The sequence below is a fragment of the Numenius arquata genome, chromosome 3 (genome assembly GCF_964106895.1).
Source record: "Numenius arquata chromosome 3, bNumArq3.hap1.1, whole genome shotgun sequence".
Taxonomy (NCBI): Eukaryota; Metazoa; Chordata; class Aves; order Charadriiformes; family Scolopacidae; genus Numenius; species Numenius arquata.
Genome location: NC_133578.1, coordinates 34,823,563 through 34,840,238, shown reverse-complemented (window position 1 = coordinate 34,840,238; position 16,676 = coordinate 34,823,563). Strand labels below are relative to the sequence as shown.

Sequence of the window (16,676 nt, the reverse complement as noted above, 5' to 3'; positions counted from 1 at the left end):
ATGCATTTCACTAAGTAAATACTGGTTGATATAAAGCTTCAGTTTTTTTTTCCACTTCCTTTCCCATTCCCATACTAAACAGTGCAGGTAGTGTCTTGAATTGTTTGAGATACATTAAATGGAGTTTTGTTATCTAAATAGAATATTTTTAATTTTAAAATATCTTTTCTAGATGCGTTGCTTCCACTTGTGTATGTGATGCCACTGTTTTTTAAACTTCCTGAAAAAATTTTACTTGGCTACTTAAAAACTAAAACTAAATTAAGAATTCCCTCCCAGTAGACCATGTGCTATTTTTTACCTCCCACCCCTCTTTCAAGGTCTTGCTATAGGAATTTGTGAAAGGTCACCTGTCAGAGACCTGTAAAGAATTAACACATTTTTAACTGGCAGCTACTAAATTTGAGAATGTTCTTTAATGGGGTGGGGGAAGCCCCAAAATAACACCCCTTGTCCTCCCCAAAAAACCAAACAAAACAACCCTAAGAATTAAGTTTCACTAGCATCCTTATTAAGTTGGATTTAGATTTTTTTCCTTACGTTGTTAGTACAATGACGTACTCCATGATGTGAAATTCTGTTTTTCTAACTGTCTAATTTTTAATAGGTAGGACATTAATCGGATATTAATCCAATCAGATATTTTTGATTAAATGCAATTATTTTCATAGTAAGGGGTAACACTTTATTTTAAGTCTTCAATCTAAATTCTTAGAATGGGCGCTAGCCATGGAAATATTTTAACTTCAGTAGCTTGAACTTTCCTATGCTCAGCTCTGTTGGTAATGTAAGAATACCTTTGGGTTACTAATCTGTAAAAAGTTAGTGTTTTCATGATAATTATCCTGATTGTAGTTACTTCTGTATTTTTTGCTTTAACTACTACATTTACTTATGCTAAACACGTAAAGCTGAACAGAGAGCACTTAAAATAAAGCATACCTTTTTCAGTTTAAGTTTATTTTCAATATACAGGTGTTTGATAAGACTCTTATAGGATTATTTAATTTAAATGATAATTAAAGATTTGCTTATCTAACACTTTAATTTTTCATTAATATATGAAATGATTGTAGTACCTTATTCTTAATTAGCCTCATAACTTAGTTATATGCATTAAAAATCCTAATACTGTTAAGTGAACTTATGTCTTTCTTATGTTAACAATTTTTGTAAATTATTTTTTCTTTCCTTGCAGCAAGGAGCAAATAACGCAGAAAAATTTGACTACGTAAGTTAATGTTACAACATTCCTTTTTAAACTAAATTTAGTGGTAAAGGTCTCAAGATACAAGGGAATTGCAAGTGAAATTTTAGTAATATCAAATAGTTTGTCTTTTTATCTGTACTTGATTGTTTAAACATTTAGTGATTTGTATTGCATTTGTAAAATTGTGTTACAAGAATTAGGGTAAGGCTGGATTGAAAATTCATTAGTTATAACTTTTTAATGTCTGAAAACATTAGCATGCTTTTCCCTTCCTCCTCTCTGCCTCTAACAGGTGATGCAATTCATGAATAAAATGGCTGGTAATGAGTATGTTGGATTCAGTAATGCTACGTAAGTATTTTTTATTTACTTAATGAAGTTAGATGGAAAATGATGGTTGGCAGTTGCCAACTGATACTTGGCATATTGAGCTTATGGAAAAGTTCAGTTATTCACATTGAAACCATCATTTCATCCCTAATATTTGAGAGTGTCTGACTTAAATTTTACAATTTTTTACAAAATTTACAAGAACTGAAGTTGTGCATGTCTCAGTGTGGCTGTATCTCACATAAGTGTTGGTTACCTCTTTGAAACTTCATTATTCAGCCTTGGAATACTCTGTTCTCAGTACTCTGGTACTATGGCAGAGAGAGCTGTAAGTGCAACTCTTACCTTCCTGGCATTCATATTAAAAAATTAAACTCTGTGTATTGATGGTTGCATATGAAATGTTCAGAAAGCATACTTTATACAATTGGGACTCTTCTAAGCTTTTTTGTTTTGCTGATTTAAATTCTTTTCTGAAAGGATTCCCCAAATTTTGTGAGGTTTTGGAGGCAGCACTGGGAAAATCATAAAGATTCCATTAGCAGAGTAGCTTCCAGGTTGCTAGTTGGCACGCAGGTGTGGAGAAGCAGAGTGAGATATCTAGTGTTTCTCTTGAGGTTTGTTAATGTTCAAGTGTTTACCGTGGAAGGAAACAGGTGAGAATTACCTACCCTTGTATACACACACAGATTCCTCCTTCAGGCTTCATCCTGAACTTAATCATCGCAATAAACAGTGCAGCCATCAGTCTGGCCGCTATTTGACCTGCAACTTCATCCTCAGGTTCCTGTCTAGTTTGGTCGGTGTTGGCAGGGAATGATGGTTTCAGTACAGCTTCTTGTGGGGTGTTTCATTCCGCTATGGCCCGTTCAGAAACGCTTCTAAGAGTAGCATCTTACACTGCTTTGCCTTATCTCCAAGTCAGCTTACGTATGTGTGGGTAACAAGTACTGTGTGTTATTTGGATGTCACAGCTAATTCACCGTAACTGGGTGTACTGGGCTGAGCTTCTATGGCGACTTCTGTTCTATTAGTAGGATGTTTGTGTTAAGAAGTAATTTACCCTTTACATGTGGTGTTACTGAATTACATTACGCATCTCTGAAGTCCAACGGTTTTTTGAAAGTTTTACATGTTGCCTTTTCTCATTTTTATTTTTTGTATTATTTTAAGATTCCAGTCTGAAAGAGAGAGTGGAGATAGAAACTTTGCAATCGGCTATTACTTGAAAGAAAAAAAGGTTGGTCTCTTGTTTATTGTATTTTGAAGACTGGATGGTGGGGTTTTTCATAGTCTGTGAAGATTTTTAATTTATTTAATGTGCAGTATGGCACAAGTTATTCTAATACTGCATATGTTTTCACACTGTTACTCAAAATGCTGTCATTTAGAAAGTGTGATACTTACTCTAATAGAACATCTGTTATCTCTTTTCTGTGTCATAGCCATGATAATTTGTTTTATTTCTTGTAAAATGAATAATCTGTGCTGTACAGATGACTTTCTAAAACTCCTAGATGCATTTTACAGTTTACTGATGTAAAGATGTTGAAAGCTGTATTGAAAAATATTTGAATACCTTGCTCAATGACCTCACCACACTTTTAAATCTGACATGATCTAATATTTCTCCTTGTTACATTTGAATAAGTATTTAATTTAAAATCTTAAATATAAATGCTTAATATGCTGACAAGAATATAGCTTGATTTATGTATCCCTAAAAGCAGTATTAAAGAAAAATAAAAAAAATTCACAATTTTACCTAAAGACTCTATTTTTCTTCCTCAGTGCTTTCCTGAAGGCACGGATATGGTTGCTATACTAGACTTCTATTTTCAGGTAACTGACTTTAAAATTGAGATTCATTATATACTTAGAATTACTATTATAAGCAGTAGAAGCTGATTTGTTCATAGATACGAAGGCTTTAGTGGCTTATAGTTAAACTTGTCAGCTTCTGTGAAACTCTGCTTGGACATGAATGATGTACCTTTGATGTATCCAGATTTGCTATTTTTAAGTGATGTACTTAGGTGTCTTTTATTGCTAATGCAAACTAGGAATAGATTTTAAAACGCTAGTAGTTAAACCTTAAAATGTCTTGTGTTACTTCAGTGAGTTTGACAAAATATTTCTGCTTCTTTGGGTTGCTGCTCTTCATTGTACTGTGAAGTAATTTAAACTCTGTGTGTAACAAATAGTATATGCATGCTCTATTGTAAGCTCAAGGGTAGTGTTATAAATGCAATAATATGAGCATCTCCTCCTTTTTGTTTAATTCGGTACTTATGAGTAAAACAAAGAATCTAGTCATATATATTCTCCCCTCCCCCATCCTTTTTTTTTTCTTTTTCACTTTCAGCAAGTTATTTGCAACTGTCACAAAATGAGAAGTTGGCAAGTGTGAGGTATTTCCTCAGTAAGGGCTTCCTAATGTTGAAACATTCACAGCTCGTTTAGCTCTGCTGCATGTAGTTCTCAAGAGGCAGTTCAAGTTGTGTTACCGATTCAGTCCATCTGGGATAGTTTAAAAAGAAATCCAGAGTTTAGTTCTCAAAATGAATCTGGTTTTGATTCATGATACTTGCTTTCACTTATGCAAATTATAAACAATATTTTTTAAATGCAAATTTTATCTGATTTTTTTTTTATTGGGATGTACCTGCTCTAATCTTTGAATCAAATGAGTGGTTATGAAGCAAGGTATGAGACTAGCCTTAGCTGACCTCTTGTTGAGTTGGAACCAGGTACAAGTTAATAGTCTACTCTGAACTTCTGTCATTATAGAACAAAACTGATAACTTATTTGAATTTACTCTTTAAAATGCTTTTTTTAACGCTTCTTATCCCACTGCCTCAAGTCCTGATACGCTTCTGAGTGCAAGGCTATTCATAAGTTAAGAAATGCCAAAACTAACTTTTCTGATGTATTTTAATTTGGCCTCGTTTTCATGCATTATGACCTCTGATTTCATGACTGCGTGTCATTCTGTGTTTTTTTTTTTTTTTCCTTCCACCTTGCAAAATCCCCTTTTCACTCCATACTCAGGAAAGAGCAGCTCATACATGAGCGGCATTTCTATTTTCTTTTCTTCTCACTGTACAATGCTTACTTTCCAACACTGTACTCCAGATTCTACTTAGAAGCCTAGTTATTTCTTTTCATTGAGTTTTCTGTAATGCTCCTTCCTCCCTTGTGTAACTGGGAACTTTCTGAACAGGAATAAACTTATTTTCCTATTGTCTCTGTAAAGTGAGGACAGATTATTCTTATTTTAGAGAACCGAGGTACAAAATGCAGGCACTTAAACTGAGAACCTAGAAACACTTTTTTCAAAGTAGGTGATATTATGTAATACTTCATATGTTTAAAACACAGTTGCCATTTTAGATGCGTCTCTGACAATCTCTTGATTTGCAACTCCAGTTGATTGGACTAGGATGTATTGAGTTTGGCACCCGGAAAATAAGAATTCCAGGTAGTAACCACTCATGCAAACTTGGCGTAGGTAACTTCATGAAAGTATCATGTAATGACTGTTTGGCAAAAAACAAGAATACAAGCACTAGTCTGTTTACTTTTCAGAGTAGCATTTCAGGTTGAAACCAGCTTATCTTTTGGTTTCTACAGAAATGAGGCAGCATCAGGTGATGGCATCACATCACATTTCCTGATGTGTCATCAAAGTATGTATAGTCTGTACTGAAGCAGGGATCCTGGGAGAAACTATCATGTGGTTGTATCATTAATATATCAGAAAGTATATATGAGAGAGAGGTGAAATAAGGCTGCATCAGCAGGAAGTGCTGGCATTAAAACTTGCATGTGCTAGAATTTGCAGCTTTAAAATGTACTTTTAATAGATACGTGTGGTCTTCTAAGGCTTAAAAAAAAAAAAACCCACACAAGACAAACTCAAATTGAACAAAATAGTCATTCTGTGGCTTTGCCGTTTAAGCAGATGCAAAATACTGAGATTGTTTTCCAGACCTTTTCTTCTCAAAGGAAAATAACGGGGGGGGCGGGGGGAGGAGTCAAGCAAAGACACTAACCTGTGTAAAATACTATCCCAAACTATTAAGAGGGCTTACAAACACTGTTGCTGGGATCTTTATACTGGGACGATTCAGACCATATCAGTTGATGCTACCAGCATCACCTGTAACAAATGTTATGCTACAAGTTATTTTATGAAATGTTATTTTTATAGTCATATTGTTGATCCTGCTTTATTGTGCTAGAAGTATCAGTTCTTATAATCTCAATTTCTTTTTCATAAGCTTTGCTCAATAGAAGTAACATGTGAGTCGGCAAGTGTGATGGCAGCAACTCTGGCTAATGGTGGCTTTTGCCCAATCACTGGTGAAAGAGTACTGAGTCCTGAAGCAGTCCGGAACACCTTGAGTTTAATGCATTCCTGTGGCATGTATGACTTCTCAGGGCAGTTTGCCTTCCATGTAAGTAGTTTTGGGATAGTATACTGACCAGGAAGATTAATCTGTGCTATTGTTTTCCGTGTTCCAGGGCTGGCTTGCTTCTGGGGTAGGGGAAGGGGGTGTTGCATGAATTGTTTAGAAATTGAAAATCTCACTTAAAATTCATGGCATGACTAGTAGACCATACCTTTTAGTACTTGCTGTTCTCTGCCACTTCATGTTTGAGAATCCTTTTTGTGTTGAAACATAAATACTGTCCTTTAAGAGAAGCTGTTCATGAAAGAAACAGGTGATTGATGTAGATGTAACTGGAAACAGCATAACTGAAGAAACCTTGCTATATGGGAGTAAAGGATGGCAGCCTTTGCAGACAGTTGCTTCTTCGTCATTGACTCAGGCTGTTTAATGAATTGTTCTCATATGTTGTAAAGTGGCTGTCATACACAGCATATGTACCATGCTTCTATTTTCCAGCACTTACGTTTCTTATATGTAAGTATCTCAAGATGTACTGCATCTTATTTTTGTCTTCAGCATTTTGAGTGTTTTTAGTTTTTCCTCATTGCATAGGTATAGAACTGATTATGATACTTTGTGTGACCTAAAAGTTATCGCTTACTGAGCTGTGGGGATATGTGACATGTTAGTTCCTATTGGAAAAAAGGAATACCTTTATCCAGATTGTAAATACGTAGGTTATTGTGTGGCTTTATGGACAGACTCTTCTGTTTTCTTGGGTTTTTGTTTTTCACTTTTTCCAATCAAGGTTTTTTAAATGTATATAGCTTTGTACTACTCTCTTGTTGCCAACTGTTTGTAACAGATACAATTGTGTACTACCGCTTAGTCATAATTGCTTTTTTTTATAATAGATTTGAATTATCTCTTTCACTGTATTACTGGCTCCCTGTGTTACTGAGGGCAAATAAGTTTATGATCGCATAGCTTGGATTGCCACAAACTGTGCTTCAGGTTATTGTCTGTCTAAAAAGAGATAACTAATAATACTTTCCCAGCTGAAGTTATTTTCTAACACTACATTTTATAAATGCTGCATAATAATCTTAAGTAAAATCCTGGCGCATTGCGTTACAATAGTGAAGAATGTTTGCAGAGGACAGTAATTCTCTAATTATTCTATAGGTTGGTCTTCCTGCAAAATCTGGGGTTGCTGGTGGAATTCTTCTGGTTGTTCCTAATGTCATGGGCTTGATGTGCTGGTCACCTCCTTTGGACAAGATGGGCAACAGTGTTAAAGGAATTCATTTTTGTCATGTAAGCAGCATTGCCTTTAGTGTTTTGGTTTGGGTTTGTTGTCCTTTTTTTTTTTTTCTTTTGCAGCTGATGTTTACTGAGCTTCAGTTAGTATCGCTGAGATCTAACAATTAAATAGTGATTAATTACTCTTCTGTACATAGCAAGATTCATCTGATCCAAGGGTGAACAGTCAATAAGAGATGTTTGAGTTATAGTAATAATTAACATTGTAATTCAATGCAATGCCAAAAGCACTGGAGAAATTAATTGTAGAAAAGCTTTGAAAAGGAACACTTCATGAAGTAGCAAAGGAGCTGGTCTTTCTGTATGCTGTATTAGAAACTGTAGAGCTTTATTTATAGACAAATTTTCCTCTCCAGTCATAAAGGAAACAATTTTCAGAACATTGGAAATGCAACTCTTATTTGATTATAATAAAAGAAAAAAAGATTCCATGAAATATTGCTGATACTTTTTTTTTTTTGGAACAGACTTTTTTGAATAATCTGACATAAAGGCCTTCATACATCACACCCTGTTGTTGGGGCAAGCTCTTCTTAGCTTTGTCTCTTGCTTTTGAAAGGGCTGTGAATAATAAAGGTGCTTTGTGGGAGAGGAGAATGGTTGTGGGTTGTGTGTTTGGTTTTTTTTTTCTTTCAAACAAAACCCCAAAACCCACAGAAAAACAAACATAAAAACCCCACCTTTTTTATTTTCTCCCCAAACCCACTTTGTAATATTGATTCAGTAATTAGAAATGGGGAGGGAGGTCTCAAAAATAAGAGTAGTAGGCTATCTAGAGCCCCGTAGGAAATGTAAGTTTATTGGTAATGCACTGGAAGTTGAAGGCATAACAGGCTTTTTCTTGTTGGGTTTTTGTTTGTGGTTTTGTTTTGTTTTTTTTAAAGTAGTGATAACAGTTAAGCTGCAGTGATACTAGTTTGGATGAACTTCAGTTCCTGGGGTGAAGACTTGTATGACTAGTCTTCATGTAGCTTATTGATAACAGCATGGGATTCACAGGATGCAAGGATTTAGTTTGTGTGGATGAGCAGCAGTTAAAACTTTTTATACTTCTATTTATCTAACATCTTAGTACTCTTACTTTGCAGCTGTACAGAAGTTACTAATTGTAGTTTAAATGCTTTGAGATTTCATATTGAATAGTCTTGTACTTGATAATTTAAATATAAAATCATAGAACAGTAGGTAGGTAAAGGATTTACTGCATTTATTCTGTGTTATGATAAGACCTAAAAACTGATAGATCATCAGGGCACACAAGTAGTATGTAACATTCACTTTTAAAAATACAATGGCATAGCAAAGTTCTTTGAATTACAACATTTCATATTGTAATTCAAAGTGAATTAAAATCAATTGTCACACCTTTTCTTGTTTTATTCTTTTGATTGTATGTACTTTTGTTTTATGTACTAGAGTAGCCCAGACTATTATTTCTGTTCCTGAAGTGTTTAATACAACTGGAGTAGAAATATATTAAAATAGATATTTTGCAAATTGCTCCCTGTTTTGTACTACTTTAAAAAGGAGTTTAGAACTTTAGCAGTTATTAGAACTTAATCATATCATTGTGTTATGTTCAAAAGGCCTTACCAACATTGGCACTAAATTATTAAGTATGCTTCTCTTATGACTGATTTAAGTTACTAGGGTGTGATGTAAAACATAAGTGGTAGTATTATTGCAATCTCATAAGCAACATATCATATACAAATAATAATGTATATTCTGTAAATATTTGCAGGATCTGGTTTCTTTGTGCAATTTCCATAACTACGATAATTTGAGACACTTTGCAAAAAAGCTTGATCCTCGCAGAGAAGGTGGTGATCAGCGGGTAAGTTAATATGTGTGCTTAGTGAGTATTGCTTGTAGACATCAGAAGTAGTACAGAAAGTTCTTCTCTAAGTGCAGAACTGCTCAATGACATGTATTGCATCAAAGCTTTCAAATAAACTTGTTAGCTTACATTATTAGTGGACATTTACCTGGGTGGACCACACTCTCACAGGGGTTTGTACAGTAGAATTTCATACTAGATTTGTAACTCCCATTTCATGCAGTTCATCTCCCTTGCTGAAGTAAATATTACAGTATCTGATAAAAGTGGCAAGGAGTTTTACTGTTCTGGTTGCCTTTTAATAAAGATTTGACCAGCTGTTGGGCTTAGCCTTTCTGTTGTGTGCTGCAATGCATGAGATGTATGTTTAGCATTTTTTCACAGTGATACCTCTGAGGCCACATGACTTGCTGAGAGTTGCACAGGCAGTGAATTCAGGTATTATATTGCTGTAGACAAGTGCCTGTTACTAAGGAAGCGGTGTAAGCAATCTCTGGGAATGAACTGAATCCACTCCAGCTACATGTACATAAGATAAAAGTGTGAGGGCGCTTGAGATAAGGAAAACCTCTTTGCTTTTATTATGATTAATGTTTTTACTAAGGCATGAAGGTTTCAATAGGAGAAGATAGAATATAATGATTTTTAAAGTTATTCTATTTGCATGTATACATCTAAAAATACCCAATTTGGAATTTTTTTATAACTGGAAAAGAGAAAATAAGTTTATGTGAAGAAGTGAAAAACCTGAGTCTGTTAGGATTGACTGCAAGTATGGATTTTTTTCCTTCAAATACACTAATAAATAATGTATGTTGCTTGAACAACTAGCATTCCTTTGGACCAATGGACTATGAGAATCTCCAGCAAGAACTTGCTTTAAAAGAAACAGTATGGAAAAAAGTGTCACCTGAATCAAACGAGGACATCTCCAGAACCGTAGTGTATAGAATGGAAGGTCGGGGAGAGCAAAACTAAACGAATGGGTTCTAGTTTCATTAAATTCTTCATTTTAGAAACCCTCAAGCATCTCTAGATTTAACTTTGATTTGAATATTGTTTGCCTGGTGTTTCATTTATATATACATTTTGTGTAAATTCTGTATGCTATACCAAAAAGACTGTCAAAGTTCAAGGGGGAGGGGAAAGCACATGCAAACAACAAAACCCAAAGCTGTTAACTGACTTTTGTAGTTACTTAAAACACATTTACTTCTAAAAAGAAAAAGGTAAATCTGAATGTTTTCGAAGATATACCACTTCTGTGTATATCTGTTTATCTTTGTTTATATCTGAGAATTTTAAGTAAATGAACTTTGGAGCTAAGCAAGAACTTAGATATGTCCTCTGATCAGGCTCAGCATGTAAAGATAGAAGCATTTTAATTAAAATATAAAGTAAAATAGTGTCAGCAAAACACAGCAAATTCATGACTTTCTAAATAATTGTATACTAAGTGGAGATAGGTTCTGAGTCATGTTATTACTGTATCCTCTTTTTCTTTTTAATATGAGCTTTCAAATTGCTTTGAACAGAAATGGATCCTTTGGATATGCCACGCTAGTGAAGATTATATTTTTTTCATCAGGTCTTTAATAATTATTAATGCTAACATTTAAATAAAAAGAGCAAAAATGGCTGGGACGACTGGGAGAAGGAGGGAGGGGAAAAAACCCTGCCTTGTCTGCAAGTTAACTAATTCAGCAGAAAGATTTTTTTTTTTTTATTTTTTTTTTTTTATCCCCCCCCCCAAAGTATTTTGGGTGTCTTGCTGGCTGCTTGTACTGCCAGCTGGTAGTTATGACTCAGAAGTCTGCCTTACTAATAGTGCTGTGCTCCACCCTAGAGAGGAATGTAAGCAATCTTGGGTTCAGAGTGGCAACCAGCCAAGTAGTGAGCAGAAAATACAGTCAGAGTAAAGGAGATAGGTATTATTAAAACTGTTTACAATTAACTTATTTTTCAACTGCTAATGTGTGTGCATGTTCGTGTATAAGATCAGAGGTTTCATTTCCTTACACATTTTTAAGTTTTTTTTTAAAAAAAGTTATCATTAATTGCTACTTTTTAAAGTGATAATGAGATTGCACCTCTGTCAGCTTGCTAAGAAACAGGACTTGCATTCTCCTACAGGCAACTACATGTGTTCATCTGCATAATTTGGTAATGTTGAGTGTCTTGAGTGTATCTTGAAATGACGTATGTAAGCTTCGAATAGGCTCAGTAGGCAATGCTGGACAGAGGGCAGACTTGTTAAATTCTTGATATTTGCAGATTAGATACTTAATGATGCTAAAAATCTTAGAAAATTTTTCTATTTTTATAAAGTTTTCCCCTTTAAAAGCTTGCAGATAACTTGTTATATCCCACCTCTGGTACACATCATGCAGAGACATGTTTATTAAGCTGTTGAAAACTTGTCCAAGTAATGACAAATGGTATTAGCTGCTTGAGTATTTTAAGAGACAACGACAGATAATGCTTTAGTAACACCTCTGCCCCTTCTCCCTGCCCCCTCCCCCAACCACTCTCCTTTTAGTTTATCCGAAACTCCAAAATGCATTCAAACGTGAGTTTTGCATAAGGGGAGAGTTAAGTTTTTTCCTGCCCCTTTTTGTCCCATTAAGGAAGATGCATAAAGCAAAGCTAATGTTCTCTGAGTAAGCAAGCTGTTCTTAATTACTCTGTTTAGATATTGTTAGTTTTGCATAAACATTTTAAATAAGCTCTGACTAAACCCTGAATAGTCTTCATCTAACAGTGTATTGTAAAAGGATGGCCTTCCTGTCTTTGAAGCCTAGGATTAAAACGTTTAAGCGAAACAATGCAGAACATCATTGGTCAGTGAATTTGAAGTCCTACTGGGATGAAGAGGTAAATCTGTGGTGCAGATGTCAGTAATAAATGTCAGTCATAAATTGCTGAATAATAGTAATTTTATAGTCTTATCACTGATGATAAGGTTAGGTTTGTCAGTGCTTGTCTTGAAAACAAAGTGAAATAAGTAAAGGCAAAATCTTGATTTATAAAAGCATCCCACCCGTCTGAGGATTTTGCAGTAAACTAGTAGTTACAGAGACATAACAAGTGTTCAGATCCTGCAAAACTTCATGTCTTTACATGAAATACCCTCAGTTGCGAGAGGGAATGTAATGTGTCTGTGCTGCTAATGAAAAGTATTTACAGTGATGGCATGTTGCTGGTTAAATTACTGATTTAATTAAAAAAGGAAAGTGTATGATGGAGGATTTGCTTGATCTAATTCTACACACATTATTTTCTGATTTTTAGTACCATTTGAAACTAATTCTAAAAAAGTGGTTGAAGATGGAAAGTTGTTCCGTCTGGGTTTCAACTTGAAAATAAAAATCTTTATTTATATTTGACAATTACATACAAAACTTTTGGTAGAGACAAGTCCTGAATGAGAAATAGAAAATTAAGGGAACTACAAGATTGTTAATATGTGTAATAAGAATATTTAGGGTACAGCTTACACAGTCTTTGCTTTAGAGATATATATTACAGTTCTGTAATATATGCTTTTGAAGCCTGTCTCAGAATTTAAGCCAGCCTCTAGTTAGGAGGGGTCAGGAGGAGATACCTTTGGACCAATTATTTTGTAACTTGCCTACGCTCAACAGTTTCTTGTTCTGGCCTGCCATGTCTGCAGATGGCTCTTGTTCAGGCAGGATACACGGACAGGGGACGGTAGTTAGATCTGCCATGACGACTTACCCACGCCTGCATTGTGTTTGGTGAGCGGGTCTGAGAGAATGCGGTGGTAGAGGCTAGTCATCGAATGTTTGAAGTCTGCAACGGTTTTAGTGTTCACCTGTGCTACAGTAATAGCAATTCTTGATATTCAAGCATTTTAGCTGTTTGTTTGTTTTTTCTTTGTCAGCATCATTAACATTTCATTAGAAATGTAAATGCTTTTTAGAATTTTATTTTAGCATTTGTGTTGTACTTTTTGGCTCAGTTGTTAAGTTACCTGTCTCGTTTTCCATTTTTCATTTGCATTGTATGTTATTTATGTATCTTGATTTCCAGCATGCTTATTTTTGTATTGTTTAATAAATTTATTTTAAGCTGATTTTTATTGTATTTTTTTTTCCTCTCAATGGAGAACAGATTTATTCAAACACATTTTTGAGACTGAAGTGAGATCGTGAGCACTTTGTTCTAAAAAAGATAAAGTTCTGGAAGGGTAGGTGGAATAAGCAGATTTAGTTAACCCAGTCTTTGAAAACCTTCCTAAGATTTTTAATTGTTTTTCTCTTTGAACCATTATCTTAGGAGTTGGAAGCAAAAATCAAAGTAGCAAAACTTTCTCACGGTGACTTTTCTAATAAAAATGTCATGGTGCAGTAGGTTATTAACTTCCCTGTGTATTTGTGTGGTTTTGAAGATACTAATTCAGTCACTTGGAAAATATGTGGTTAATGGTACCAGTGCCAGGGTAGTAACTGTTGATCCTGAGCATTGTGGAGTAAAAAATACAGCTTGTAATAAATCACGCATAGCAAGGGAGGTGGTCCAAAACCCACATCCATGTATTGGCAACAGTGGCATCTGAACAACAGGTAGTTGAATCTGCGTTCCTGGCAAGGAACTTGCCCTTTGTCACAGGATTACTACTTTTCCTGTGAAAATTTGAGGTATTAAATAGTAGATGTATTTATAATGTGATGATTCTGAGGCAAGGTTTTGTCACTAGAGACATACCCATATGGAGGATGGCTGTATTTACGAATTTAGCTTTTCTGTAGGTTGGTTTATAAACTGCAGTTACTTATACTATGTTTTTAAAATAAGCTGTATGTTCATTATGTACATCACATACCAAAAGAGTTTGTTCTCTAAAAGTCAGAAAGATGAGGAAAGGTAGAAAAGTAGTAGATACAAAGAGAGAACCATGGGTGATTTACTGTAGAATTCTTTTTGGCTCTTTTATTTTGGTTTTCATTGTCTGTGCATTTGTGTCAGAACACCAGTGGGTGGGTAGATGAACAAAAAGGCAATGGAGTCAGAAGAGGGTGGGTGGGAGGGGGGGAGAGACTGTTTTTTCATTGTTATTATTTCTCTTGGTCTTGATACATACATGTCATTGATGCACAGTAGTTAGCTGTGAGCCAAGTAGTTAATTATGAGCTTCATAATTTATATATATAATGTTTTAGTATCCTAAACGTTGCTTGAAGGGTTTTACTATTTTATTTTTTTTAGTGTTGTTTAAATATTTCTGTAGTTTTCTGGTGGGAGTTCAGAAGCAGTTATTCCAGTGAAAGAATAGTTTTTTCAGCGGAGTTCTTATTTGGATGACTAAACGCACCTAATAATTTATCTTCAGTGCAGAGTCTCTTCCAGGAATTTGAACGTCACAAATGTCTGTAGTAGTGGCAGGGATGGCAAGAGGCTTTAAAGCAGGTAGAAATCTAACTAAAACATTATTATTTTTTTTTTATTGTGCTAGTATCTTGTCTGTTCTTCTTGTCCTGTCTAGAAAAGGCATGAGTAAGTAGCATGCGTAATGACATCCTTGTAAAGGATGGGTAATGCACAGCCCCATTTTCCTTCAGGAATTTGTCCTGTTATGTTGAATAGTTTGTTGCAGTCTAAATAATTAAACTACCTACTCTGAGTCAAGTGAGTCTTCTGATTTTACCATTTGCTCCTTCTAGAGAATATTGTGTGCAAAACAGAAATGCCCTGTTTCCTTTTGGTTTTCATGCGAGAAGTAGTTAATTTTATTACTGGTGTCTAATACTGCTTTATGCAGACTCTTGATACCACTTGATTTTTTTTTTTTTTAAAGTTTCTGCGAGACTTACTTCTGGAAATGCAGATGCATTTCTTCTGTGCATAGCAGCCCTTATGAAATGGTGACATCTGAAGCTGCAGTTTCACTAACTAAAGCCCTGCAATGGAGTTCAGGCTGGCAGAAGTGTGGTGGTGGCAGGTTTTTGTTTTTTTTTCCCCAGTTTAAGTGGTTTAAACAATTTAATTTAGGTAAGGAAGCCGATATGAATGCATGACCTATAGTAAGGGTGTTAGAGTTAACTGGACCCTGCAAATTTTCAAAGAGGGAAAGATGGGCACATTTATACCTTGGGAGAATAATAGAGACTTTTTCACCTCAGCACTTAGGCTGATGAGAAAACAGGGTTGAAGGAAGGACAAGGGGGAAAGAAAAGGATTTTAGAATGCTTTCCTGCCCTCAATAACGTTCCAGCAAGTGTTACTTTCATGTATTTCATTTATGCAGTGGGCATGTGGGGGAGCATAGTCTGTTCTAAGGTAATGCTTCCTCTACTGGCTGCTGCTCTGCTCTGATCTCGACATAGCTGGCGCAGAGCTGGTGCCTTCTGAGGTGTTGTCTGCATACTTTCCTGATACCAGTTATGTTTGCAAAAGATGTCTTCTGCATATCTTCTTTCCAGGTTTCCTCTGATGCCTTTATCTGATCAGTTGCAGAAGATCTTCTCTGTTTAAGCAGCAGTATTATTTTGTGAATTACGGACAGTTTATAGGGCTTCTCCTGTTAGAGATCAGTGTACATTAATTTCATTATTATTTGGTCACACCTTGAATAAGGTCTGACTTCTCCCCTGGCCCCCATATTTGCACTTCTGTTAATCTTTTTGACATTGTGATTTTTCAGTGGAATTGCTTGAATATGATTCTTATTTTTACATTGTTGAGTATTCTGTAAATATGAAGTGATTCTTTTGATAATACAGTCAACAAATATCTGCTACTTTCTTTGGAAGGTTCTTTAATAGTTAAATGCTGTTGTTAAGTAGGCTTTTCTCTTGGGTTGCCAAACATCTGGTATATAGAATTTGTTATTACAGAGTTCTCATGCACGCTGTAAATCGGGAATTTATCTTTGTACTGTATCTCTTCTTAAATCAGGGCAACTTTATATAGCTGGGCGCAGTCATCATAACCCATTTGTATGAAATGCAGGAGATTCTGAAAGCAACCGAAGAGTGAAACCATAAAGTTGTAGAGCTTGGAAAGGATTTCCGGAGATCACCTAGTTCAGCCTCCTGCTCAAAGCAGGATCTACCATCAGTTAGATCATGTTGCTCCGGGACTTTGCCAGTCAAGTGTTGAAATCCTCCAGGGATGTGGTTTCTGTAATGTCACATCGTGAGGAATTTTTTCCTAACTTTCAGTGGAAATTTCCCATTTTGCAGCCTGTGATGGTGACTCCTGTCTTTTTGCTGTAGGTGATGAGGTTTTCATCATGTGGAAATTCGTTGGCCTTTAGGGAGTCCTAGAAGTGGTGTAGTGACCAAATAGCTTTTGATTAGCAGTAACGTTTTCACCTACTGCTCTAATTCCTGCTGGATCCTAATGAATTTTTTAAATTATATCATTGAAAATAACTTTATTTTTGGATTTTAAAACTCTGTATTCCCTTTATTTTTCTATTAAAGCGTAACAGGCTAAATGCAAACATGGAAGTATGTTACTTGCTGAGGGACAGCATGTTACTATTAGGACCCCTTTGTGATCAGAGCAGTTACTATCAAAACAATGAACTGAGAACGCAAGTGGAGTGAT

General features: G+C 35.3%; 1 protein-coding gene across 1 annotated transcript in view; it reads left to right on the top strand.

The window, feature by feature from the left end:
* GLS (glutaminase) overlaps positions 1-16,676 on the top strand; it is a 68,392-nt gene that overhangs the window by 31,069 nt on the left and 20,647 nt on the right. Inside the window, exons 8-14 of the mRNA XM_074144943.1 lie at positions 1,199-1,231; positions 1,503-1,561; positions 2,714-2,780; positions 3,332-3,382; positions 5,825-6,001; positions 7,124-7,255; positions 9,006-9,098. Of these exons, the coding sequence (XP_074001044.1) occupies positions 1,199-1,231; positions 1,503-1,561; positions 2,714-2,780; positions 3,332-3,382; positions 5,825-6,001; positions 7,124-7,255; positions 9,006-9,098 (612 nt within the window). The remainder of the gene's footprint in view (positions 1-1,198; positions 1,232-1,502; positions 1,562-2,713; positions 2,781-3,331; positions 3,383-5,824; positions 6,002-7,123; positions 7,256-9,005; positions 9,099-16,676) is intronic.